Below are 11,979 nucleotides of genomic sequence, written 5' to 3' on the forward strand. Positions count from 1 at the left end.
TCAAATTTTGAGCACATTAAGTACCCTTGGCGATTTTTTCTCAAATTGCTACTGGAAAAAGTCATGATAGTCACATGTCCGGCCACAATTGTATAAAATATGGCCAAAAAAATGTCAAATGCCATTCTAATACTAAATATTAAATTTAAGGACTAATAGCATAATAAACAAAAAATTTAAGGACCCAAGGACTAAATAACATCACGAGTCAATTAAAAAATAAAAGAAGAAGACAACATCACATAGTATCTGTTTCGTTTCTCTTGCTTCGCTTTCCAATAGAAAACCCAAGAACCGAACAAAGCTACGATACTTTAAGGTTCCTCAAGAAGCTAAGGACAAAGCTACCAAGGACAACGTCCCTTTGATTGATGTCACCCAGTTCGGATACTTTAAGGTTTTGGGTGAGGGAGTTTTGCCTGAAAATCAACCTGTTGTTGTTAAGGTCAAGCCAGTTTCCAAGACTGCTGAGAAGAAGATTAAGGAAGCTGGTAGGGCTGTTGTTCTCACTGCTTAGGTTGCTTTGTTTCTTGGATTTACTAAGTCTGAGGTTCTATTAGTAGTATTATAATTTGGCACTTTTTTGGATTTACCCCTTTAATTTTGTTGTTATGAAATGAATGTTATTGGACTCTTTTTATGGATGTTTTTAATGTTATTCAGCAGATTAATTTCTGCACTATGGATGGGGAAAAAAAAGAATTCTTTGGGATTAATGTACTGGAATTGGAGCTGATTTGTGACTTGATTATGTACTGGAATTAGTCAAGTACATGCCTTGTTCAAGCATGGATATTACGTGATTATGCTAAACAAAAGATCATGCCCTGTTTTAACATGGTTTTTTATACTAAGAGAAAACGCCAAACCCACTGGTTTTCCAGTGCACAGAAAATGGCAGCCTGCTTTAATTGTTTCGCGAGATGAAGTTATGTAAGCGTTGCTTCCATCTGATCTTCTAACCAACTGAACAGATTGCTGCAATTTCACTTCTACATTTTTATTTTTCAACCAGCCTAAAGTCTTGTTGGAAGCTTTGGGTCCAATAAACTCTAGCAACCTAGGTCCATCATGCACCTAAACAACCTTCTTTTCTGGAAAATCAATAGCAATTTCTGCAGCAAGTTCAACTCTAGTAGGGCTCACAAAGTTACCACAATAAGTAAACTCATCAAGTTCCAGTGAACTAAAATCTTACAAACAATTGCAGAGTCAAAACCACTAGAAAATATATGTCCAATCCAACTGGTTAATCCAACAAAAGATGACTTTCCAGTAACATGGTGATGTTACATAAGGTACCAAATATGATGCAGTTGTACAAAAGCATTGTTACAAGAGATAATGTTCATTAAGATAGATTCACTTCACGCAGCCTCAATTTCATTAGCCATTGGAAGATCCCCCAGCAGATTGACCACCAGTAATATTTGTTATTGTACAAGACTTTGTATCTCTTATATGAAAATTGGGAACTTGGACTGGATCAGGTTGACTCATATATGGCATCTGAGGCAATGGAATGTTGGACACTTGATGCAAGTTAAGTTCTGGAGTTGGAGCAGACGAAATTATATCTTCAGTAGCTGCCATGTTTTGTCGTTGAGATCTCTGTGGCTTTGTTTTCCTCAGATTTGGTAGCACAATGTTTTCCTACATCAACCAAAAGAGATATTTGTCACTTTAAATAAAGTAAGAGAAAACCAGTGCCACAAGTATAAGAAATACTACAAGAGAGAGTACAGAAGTTCTTTTTGCTCCTTTTCTTGCAATCGTCTTAGCAGGTCCACTACATGTGTTTACCTGCACACAGATTATTAACTAACTTAATATGGATAACATAATGAATATTATAACTAATGAAACTTAGTTTAATTTTACTTACGCATTGATTGTCTACCGTTGTATCAGCACCAGTTTGAGATGAGGCTTCATTAAGAGATATTTCAAATAGCTCAGTGCAAGATCCTACTTGTTGGCTTGCACTTTGAGTAGCTTGAGTGCCTTCAGTTGCAGCATTTTCAAGTTGCTCCTTCCGAATATTACAAGACCTTTTGTTATGCCCTTTCTCACCACAGTAGTTACACTTAATCACTTGCCCAACTCTACTCATTTTATTCCCTTTCTCTTTTTTCTGTTGTATTCCATCTTCACCCTTTTTCCTCAGCTTTTTGGGCCTTCCTGGTGCTCTTCCATATGTTGGTGGAAGTGGAGGTGTAACATGAGTATGTGTCCAATCATGCTCCCCATTGACAGGGAAAATGCAATTAGCATAGCACTTGAGATAGGCTTCAACACTATAACATTGATCAATAAAGTCCATAGGGTCTTTACGAGCTATCCAGATTGCTGAAATTGCATGGCTGCATGGAATCCCGGTAAGATCCCATTTCCTACAAGTGCACATTCTCTCTTTAATATTAACACAATATGTTTCTCCATAAGGGCAGCCAACCACATAATCATCATCATTTGATTTAATAGGGAAACATTGAGTAGCCATATCCATGTTTTTCTTCACTCTTTTCATGATTCTTGGGCAGAATTTCAATTTCTTCCACTTGCTCTTAGCCATATCTCTGTTTTGCTGCAATCTGGTCATTACGTAGTGCCTCAAAGATTCCATCAGCCCCACAATATGCTCCTCTCTAGCATGTAGAATCTTGCTGTTAAATGACTCACATATGTTGTTTAGCAACATGTCACACTTGGAAAAGATTCTAAAGTGTGATCTAGTCCACTCAATAGGCTGCTTTGTACCCAACCATTTCGCAGCCTCAATGTCAATTTCTGCCAATTCCCTCATTTTTGTACTGAATTTTGCAAGTGTGGTTGCCTTAGCAGCTTTCCATAGTGCATGTCTCAAAGTTGTTCCTTTAAATCCAGCAACTGAAAAATTACTGTGTAGATGTTTAACACAAAATCTATGGTCACAATTTGGAAACATTGCCTCACATGCTTGTATGATGCCTTTTTGTTTGTCACTCATTATAGTCCATTCATAGTCTCTCTCCATTTGAAGATCCTCTCTCAACAATGTTAGAAACCACATCCACGAATCTTTGGTTTCCCCCTCAGTTGCAGCATAAGCAATGGGATAAAATCCATTGTTAGGATCAACTCCCACAGCAGTTAGCAATACCCCTCCTGCTGGACCCTTTAAGAATGTCCCATCCAAGCCAAAAATAGGTCTACAAGCAGCTAAGAATCCCTGTTTAACCCCAACAAAACACATGTACAATCTTTGAAACTTTTGTTGTCTTGTGACAGCATCACAATACCCATCTACTACTTTCATAATCACAGTAGTTCCAGGGTTACTCCTCTTTATTTCATTGATATAATCAGGCAGTTTCTTATAGTGATCAGTCTCATCCCCTTGCACAATTTTTGTGGCAGCTCTTTTTGCTCTATAGCCTTGATACTTACTTAAAAAGCATTTATTTTCCTTCATTACCTTATTTGTAAAGCTCTTAAGATCTAGCCTCGGATTTTCTCTAACTGTCTCATGGTAATTTTTTGCCACCCAACTTGATCTTAGACTTTCATTATGGTAAGAGAACCCACACTTGTGTTTCTTTTGAAAGGTTCTAACTTGCACACTGCCTTCCCCGCTCAACTTTCTAGCATAGATGTACCAATCACAACCTTCTCTAGGACACTTGGCAATCACTTTAACTTTGTCATGTTTAACAAACTTAAATGGCCTTTCTCTCTTTATATTCCAGGTTCTGACCGCTTCCTTAAACTCCTTGAAGTTGCTAAAATATTGTTTAAGTTTAATTTTAGGATTATGCATGTCCTTGGGATTAAACATTGGTGGTTTCCTACATTGTTCATCACCACTTCCATGTAGACTTTCAAAATCATATTCAGAATCTGGTGCAGCATCTACATCAGAATTATCAACATCACTCTCAGAATCACTTCCTATATCCCTCTGAGCTGCAGCAATCATTTTGCCTTTAGCAATCATTTTTCTTTCCTCTTCTACTTGATTCTCAATCCCCAACCATTCTACATTCTGATCTACATTATCTTCATAATCATCATCATCCTCTTCCTCCATCTCATAGTCCGAGTCCTTACCAGAAAATTCCCCTGAGCTAGCATCTGAATTGCAACCATTGTGTTCTTCAGATTCACCATTTATACCTCCCTCTAAAACATAATCATCATCATAATCATCCTCCTCATAATCAGACCCCATTTGTAACCTCAAAATTTCAGCAAAAGAAACCTCAATGTACAAGTCAACATGCCTACCATAATCTAGATAATCTGCACAATAAGCATATAATTCCTTATCATGCCAAAGCCTGCGAAATCCATACTCTTCTACAAGAATATGGTACCTTTTATCGCCATAGACCCTTGCTTCATTTTCAAGCATTCTATCCATCTCAAACAGACTAATCCCAGTCACTTCTACATAATCAAACACACATATTTCCCCTCCCTCATAATGTGCATCAGGCCCATTTATACATTTTCCCCAAATATAGCATCTCATGGTGATTTTAGTGCTACCGTTTCCTATATTTTAAGAAGAATAGTTCAAACAGTTAAACGAGAGCACATATCACTATTATGTATGTAAGAAAATTAAGACATATTGCTCAACATTCAAATTAATACTAAGGGTTTAATACTCCAACAAAACCACTTATAAAATGCCGATTGCAATGCAAAAAAATTTGATATTTTAGCTACAACTAACAAATATTGAAACATAAAAATGGGATATACAATAGATTATACTCTGAATTAAAACTATTTTTGTAATTTCTAGGAGAATCCATTGTCCATTTGCTTTAACACTCCCAAAGATTAGTTTTTTCAGATGATAAATGATATTTTGTTACTTCTAATTTCACCCTAAACTCAATATTGCTGTAAAAATTACACGAGGACAGCCGTATTTACTTACCATCATTTGGGGGTGGCTCATTATTCAATTCTTCGCTTTTGATTGACATATCGGTTCACAATTGTTTGATGCTCCCCGGAATCTGCCGAGTTTTTTCGAATTTTTGGAGCCAACTTGAATTTTTGTTGAAGTTCGGTTCTTGGGTTTTCTATTGGAATGCGAAGCAAGAGGAAAGAAACAGATACTATGTGATGTTGTTTTCTTCTTTTATTTTTTAATTGACTCATGATGTTATTTAGTCCTTGGGTCCTTGGGTTTTTTGCTTATTATGCTATTAGTCCTTAAATTTAATATTTAGTATTAGAATGACATTTGACATTTTTTTGGCCGTTTTTTATACAATTGTGGCCGGACATGTGACTGTCACATGACTTTTTTCGATAGCAATTTGAGAAAAAATCGCCAAGGGTACTTAATGTGCTCAAAATTTGAAAGATTGTGTACCACATTTACTTTCATGCAAAATTTGGGGATTAAAACCGCTCATGCATCATAGTTTAGGTACCAAAACTGCATTTTTCTCTTAAAATTTTGACCGATCCCCAAATTTCATAATTGCTATGCTCCCCGGACCGAAGCCCCTTCCTTCTTGCAGTCCCATCGTCCGCCTTTCTCCACCGTTTGGCCATTCCTAGGAATCACCTCAAAATCTCATTGACGTCGTCTCTCAAGCCTCTCCATAGCTTGAAATTGCTCGCCCCTTTCTTCTCTGCCTCTGAATTCATCTAGGGTCTAAGGTAAGCAGCATTCCCTCTTCTCTCCCTTCTGTCACGTTGCAGCATCAATTGGAACATCGGTCACTCCATTATTGCTCCCAATTAAGTCAGTTGTTTTGAGATTTTGTTTAAAGAATCTTCCTTGGTGCTTTGCTTCTGCTTTTTTTTTTACTGTGATTGATGACGCTAGAAGATTGTGGACTCATCCCATCATATCCAAGCTGATTAACAGATACCTACGTTCCGGTCTGTGGAATGTGTTCCAGTTAATTGAAGGATAAAAGGCTTGCACTTACTTTCTGATATCAATTCTAATATATTCATAAATGCTATGGGGTCTAGAATAAAAGGTCAAGAATGATGTTGAAATGCCGCAGCCTGAGACGAACTTATAATGTTTTTCATACAGCTAAGAGGACTCACATAATTTCCATTTTTAGTAAACTGAAAGAGTGTAAGATATTGAAAATTTCATGAGTTAGCATTTAAAGCAACATCAGTATGCCTTCATATTGAAATGAGGCTATCTGCAATTTGTTATTTTTTTTATCTTTTAGCAAATGATACATTGGAATTTGGATAGTCACTGCATCTTTAAGAACAATTAATTACCCAGAAACAGTGTCTTAAACTAACACACACATGCACACCCTCTCTCTCTCGCTCTCTAGCTGTCTCTGTTATCATATTTCATGGAGATTTTAGGAGTTAATGGAAGGGTCTTAAATGTGGAAGTCTGTGTCAAACACTGATGTTGCTTTCAAGAAGCCATTGCACATCTGCTATTGTAATTACCAATGGTCACATGTGTATCAGGTTTGACTCCCATACTCCCACATGTGGCATTTTTCCATCAACCATGTGGTCTCTGTTTATTGATTAGAAGTTGCCTCTGAAGATTTAGGTTTTTAATTGCAAGGTGGGTAGCCACAAAAGTCCGACTCTTTACCTTAGGACTTGAAAGGCCTAAAAGGCATCCTAGCCCCATAAAGTTCTAATCTTCAGATATCCACTCGTTTCGTGGTCTGAATTGAAATTTTCAATTGGTGAATCCTTATGGTAGATTTTCTAGATAGATTACTAGGGTTTTGTAAGAGAGGTTGATTTCCAACTATATTGACATATTGTGAATGAGTTTAAAAGGCCTGTCTGTTGACACATTGCGGGTTAAAAAGTGGTTAGAATAAATGAATATTTACTTGATGATTTGTTGTTTAGTGTGTTTTCCGTCAGATGTTGACTTTTGGCTGCTTGAAATTCAAGGATACCTCAATTTCTCTCCCTCTCTAAAGCAAGTTGTTATTCAAAAGTTAGCAAAACGAGGCCTGTTGAAAAGCTGTGAATCCCATTTATTCTCGTCTTTCAACTTAGGTCTGCTGACTAATTTATGGAAGTGAGTTACATATTGTGAATGGGCTTAAAAGGCCTGTGTGTTGACATGTTGCAGGTAGAAAAGTGGTTAGAATAAACGAATACTCACTTGATGATTTGTTGTTTAGTGTGTTTTTGGTCAGATATTGACTTTTGGCTGCTTGAAATTCAAGGGTACTTCAATTTCTCTCCCTCTCTAAAGCAAGTTGTTATTCAAAAGTTAGCAAAACAAGGCCTGCTGAAAAGCTGTGAATCCCATGTATTCTCATCTTTCAACTTAGGTCTGATGAGCAATTTATGCAAGTGAATTGTTCATCAATTCTAAGAAAAACTATCCCCAGTTAGTCCAAACCAAAACCCTTTCATTGAAATAGCTATCGTCTTTTTGCTTTCTCTGTGACCATGCAGTTTGGTCAGCTTCGTTCCCATATATTTGTCTTCATGAACAGTAATTGATTAGATTATTCAAAAAATGTTTTACATTTTAGCTTACTGCATTTTTTGTCATTAAGTGCTATTTTACTTCATGTTAACTGCCTTGTAGAAATTTTAAACTAGTTATTTACGAGTATTTGTCCAACAATTTCTTGTGCTTTGTTTTTTAGATTTTTTTTAATTTAATGAGAAGAAACCCAATATAGATATTTGTTTGAGTCGGCACCTTGCTGTAGTTCTAATTTTACTTGTCCCCTTGTTAGTCATGTAGATATCTAGTTAAAGTTTTGTCATAACCATGCAAGTTGCCTTGTTTATTATGTAATTAGGCGTGGATTTGACATTTAAATTCATTGAGAATACACTCTATAAGTGTTTTTATCGTATTGGTTGAGGAATTATAGTTGTGAAGTGCCTAAAGCTTGTAGTGGAGTGCCAAATTGCTGGCCTTATTCAAGAGGAGGCAGTACTTATGTTAAGAGGTGACTAGGTCTGAGGACTGATTTTAGGGGGTACACTTCTGAGAAATTTTCCATTTTGGTTGCCAAGAATTTGAAAAATAAAGAAAGAAGATGACAAATACCATGGTAATTAAGTGAAAATTAGTAGTATTAAAGACAGAATAGGACTATTGTTTGTAAATTGCAATTTTTTTTTATAACCATCAGTTGAACCAAAGTAGTAAGTGTCTGTTGTCATGCATCAGCTGCTTTTCATTGCAAGCTATTGTCACAATGGTACGGTATGTAGGGCTGGTGCTTTTAAATTTGTAGTTACTAGTTCATTGTCTTGCTCTCAAATTGTCCTCACTCATGAATGAGAAGAAGAGAAGGTTGAAAGGATTGTACTGCTCATTAGCTTTGTCAATATTCTCATTGTAATTGGAAAACTGCACACAACACAATTGCTGGTGTTTGGTGTATTTATCTCCTTGATTTTCTAGTGGGATGCCTATCAATCAAGTTAAGTTAGAAGTTCTTGTTCCGAGCAAAGATCACTTGACGCAGCACGAACACTTGGTAGGCACAACAACTTGATAGAAAAACCCAGATATTGAATTTCACTTGAATTTAAAATAGCAACTTGGAATAGGATGAGAAAATATGCTTAAGAAGATGAAAAACTTATTAGTAATTCTAGGAATCACTCCTAGGAATCTTTGGGCATCACACCTAAAGTTAGGATGTATCACACAGTCCTAAGAAAGACGTTGAGTCTGCAGGAAAATTTTATGGACGAAAAATCTGCCTTCTCTTTGTGCAGAAGTGGTTATTTATAGATATTAGAACAAAACCAACTCCAATCCTAATTAGGACTCCTAACTAGAATAGAATTCTAGTAGAATGCTAGAAAACTAAGCTTTTTTATTCCCCATAACAACTAAAATATTAATTACCAAAATTAATTACTAAACAGAAAATTACCATAAACATAAAATTCCTGCAGCTAACCAAATAACTAAAATACCCTTGATGGTGAAAATCAGAAAACAAACTCAATAGGATTCAAACCAACTCTCAAGTTGGTTCCTTATCATCAAAAGCATGCCAAATCAATGCTTGGGCATTCGACACATCCTTCCACGCCTTCTATAAACCTTAGTAGATTTTTGCCACTTATCTCTATCATCACTTCTCACTACTTCCTTTCTAGGGTCCATCTTTTAAGACCTCTTTCCAAGGAATTTGTAAGTTCTAGATTATGTTCAATTTGATTATTGTACCACCCCCTACCCCCCAATGTCCCTCCATTTTTGCAATAATCATGATTTTGGATAATCTCGGTATCTTTAAGCTTATCTTTTAATTGGAGAATTCGTTGATGCTGTTGGTTTATATACAATTACGATTATGCATACGTTGCTATTGGGCAATTCTTATAATCTTATCTGAGATTGATTTACTTTTGTAACTATCATGAAATTACTCCATTTTTAAGGCCCTTGTATGATCACTAATTTCTTATTCATTTTTTTTGGTGCTTTCTTCTAGCTGCCGCACCTATCTCCACCATCATGGAGTCATCAGCTTCTTCCCCTCCTGACACTAAACCCCTCGTTCCCCCTGCACTTGCAGTTGAAGTTTCGCATGCTGGTAACCCTCCATCACCCACACCAGTCGAAACTTCTTTAGGTGTGTACTGCCCGCCCTACTCTGCTGCCTAAAAACTTGACATTGTGCCAAGAGGTAGGAACTAATATTGAGCTAGATGTTTGAAATTGAACAAAGACAAAACCATCAGGTAGGTTCAGCTAATTATGTGATTAATAATTATCTGCTGTGAGGAAATATTTTTCCCCACTTTCACAACTCTCTGGTTTTTCCTTTGTGCCCTTTTCTTGTCAATCTATGTTAATGCACTACAAACATGTCGAGGGACATAAGCAATAGAATGGACTGAGAATGAAAGTAATTACACACGCCTGACTGGAAGGTTGTGTAAATATGGTAGGTGGTTAATATATTGTTGGTAGACACTCTAAAGCTGTTGTTTATCTATTGAACAAACATTAAGAATTTTCCTGTCTCCTCTTGACTGGAAATTGAGTTAAATGTCCTTCAATCATATGCTGTTGAACTGATTCAATTGTTCCGTTTTGTTTCCCAACCTGACAGGAGTGGTTCATAGTTTGTGGTATTGCTTCAGTTCATTGGGTATGTTGGTACTTCTTTATGGGGTTGTGTATAGTGTACACATCGTGGTCAACGATCGGATAGTTGAACCTATCTTGGGTTCTGTGATTGGTTATTGTCAGCAAATACTGATGTTTTGTCTATACTACTATAGAAGGCATTCTCCATATCGGTGTATTGGGAGACTTGTAAAGTCTATGGTTGAGGTGATTAGTGTCTCTGTTGCTTTGGCGCTACGGCAATTTGTGGGGTATAATATCAACAACCTTATTCTGTTGATAGGATCCACTATTGTCCTTCATGGCTTTGTCCAGTTTATGCATGTGGCATACGATATCAGTGCATTGGACACATTGCTGGGACTACTCATGCAAGTTCTCATTTATACCATGGGTGGAGAAATGTACATGTCAGCTGCTATATATCTGTCTTGTCTTGGAGTTATTGTCTATCGGTATGCTTCCTATTCTGCACCAGCCTTGCCTGTTCTAGAATACAAGAGCTTGCTGTCCCAGCGTTGTTGATTGAAGGTTTTGCGGGGTGCTGATCTGCTTCATACTATTCTGCTCCTATACTAACAATGATCACTCACTGCAACCCAGCTATAGGCCTCTTACTGAAGTTTAAGTTGTTTTTGAAGCTGCCTTGTTATTTAGATAAGATATAAAGCGTCCTTTTAACTGAAGATTGTACTGTGTTTGGATTGAGATAATTTGAAATAAAATAATTTGTTTCATAAAATTCAATCACTTTTTTGTTTCGCATATATCATATCACAAAAGTACTATAGTAATTATCTCAAATAAATCATCCAAATAAACTCCTTTTAACTGAAGATCGTCTTTGCGTAATTTTCTTGACACTGGCAATTTGTGCCAGAATTATTCTTTTTTGCTTTTGTTTCTACTTGAGACCACACGGATAGCAAATGTGCATATGCGCTCTCGGATTTACATCTAGCCGAAAAATTGTAGTTCTTTTGGAATGACGCCATTTTCATGTAGCTATAGAAGTTGGAAGGTCTTGCATGGACCGGAAATGTTTTCTTTGCCAATTACTGCAATGACTTGATTAACAGCTATGAGCACACTGACAAACTTGAGGAATTTTGACAAAAATAAATGGTACTGGAGGATGAGTGAAAGGCTCAATCATTGCATACGTTCAAACATTCAATCACTGCCTACACTACATATGCTCAAACATTCAATGAACATCAGGCTGTGCAGGGGGCAAAGGGCTTCTGGCGATGAGAATGGGGGCTTAAACTCCAATTCAATTAGTAATGCAACTCCAAAACACAATTTTTTTAGTTGTTTATAAAACTAGAGAACCGATCACAATAGTTAGGTGGAATATAATTAGAGAATTCTAGTTAGTCACGTGGCTTATTTTATCGGAGAACTCAAAAAACTTAAATTTTGCTAAATTATCTTTGAAGTGAAAAAAGAAGGATTACATGAACCAAAAAATTAGAGCTGATTGGCCATAAACCAAATCATTGAATAGGCATACAAGCATGCCTGCCAATTCTTATTGTTGGCGTTCCACCTTTCTTCTCCAAGCAGTTCCCCAAAACGTATGTTTAACTCAATGTGTTGAAACACAAATCATTAATTGAACTGGCGAGGTTTTTCGGTCGTGGTCCAACCAATTGAACCAGTTCAACCTTGATCCAATGAATTTTTTTAAAAATAAATTATATAAATATATGTACATAGAATAAGGTTCAATGGGTAAAAAGTTTAACATTTTCATAGAACTTAGGCTTTCACAAATAAAATTTTTATATTATAAGTTCAAACAAATAAATTTTATCTCAATTGTATCTACCAAAATATAATTTTAAATCCTACCCAAAAACACCACAATATTCTGAAATTAAAAAAATTCA

General features: G+C 36.4%; 2 protein-coding genes across 2 annotated transcripts; one reads left to right on the forward strand and one right to left on the reverse strand.

Annotated features, from left to right (window-relative positions):
• Positions 1–1,213: 1,213 nt before the first annotated feature.
• Positions 1,214–5,095, reverse strand: LOC140013039 (uncharacterized). Its single transcript, XM_072062017.1, has 4 exons — positions 4,931–5,095; positions 1,886–4,536; positions 1,744–1,803; positions 1,214–1,653 (listed from the first exon to the last, which is right to left on the reverse strand). Exons 1-4 carry the CDS (start codon positions 4,977–4,979, stop codon positions 1,387–1,389), a joined length of 3,027 nt encoding a protein of 1,008 aa, XP_071918118.1. The 5' UTR covers positions 4,980–5,095; the 3' UTR covers positions 1,214–1,386.
• Positions 5,096–5,472: 377 nt separating this feature from the next.
• LOC113702705 (uncharacterized) lies at positions 5,473–10,826 on the forward strand. Its single transcript, XM_027223834.2, has 3 exons — positions 5,473–5,667; positions 9,444–9,584; positions 10,068–10,826. Exons 2-3 carry the CDS (start codon positions 9,467–9,469, stop codon positions 10,607–10,609), a joined length of 660 nt encoding a protein of 219 aa, XP_027079635.1. The 5' UTR covers positions 5,473–5,667; positions 9,444–9,466; the 3' UTR covers positions 10,610–10,826.
• Positions 10,827–11,979: the final 1,153 nt, after the last annotated feature.

The sequence above is a fragment of the Coffea arabica genome, chromosome 8e (genome assembly GCF_036785885.1).
Source record: "Coffea arabica cultivar ET-39 chromosome 8e, Coffea Arabica ET-39 HiFi, whole genome shotgun sequence".
Taxonomy (NCBI): Eukaryota; Viridiplantae; Streptophyta; class Magnoliopsida; order Gentianales; family Rubiaceae; genus Coffea; species Coffea arabica.

Excerpts from the sequence above, each read along its gene's own strand:
- LOC140013039 (XM_072062017.1), bottom strand. The coding sequence starts at position 4,979 with ATGTCAATCAAAAGCGAAGAATTGAATAATGAGCCACCCCCAAATGAT. Across the intron at positions 4,537-4,930 it reads TGAGCCACCCCCAAATGATG|GAAACGGTAGCACTAAAATC; the intron begins GTAAGTAAATAC and ends CTTAAAATATAG. Across the intron at positions 1,654-1,743 it reads AAGGAGCAAAAAGAACTTCT|GAAAACATTGTGCTACCAAA; the intron begins GTACTCTCTCTT and ends TGGTTGATGTAG.
- LOC113702705 (XM_027223834.2), top strand. The coding sequence starts at position 9,467 with ATGGAGTCATCAGCTTCTTCCCCTCCTGACACTAAACCCCTCGTTCCC. Across the intron at positions 9,585-10,067 it reads ACCAGTCGAAACTTCTTTAG|GAGTGGTTCATAGTTTGTGG; the intron begins GTGTGTACTGCC and ends CCAACCTGACAG.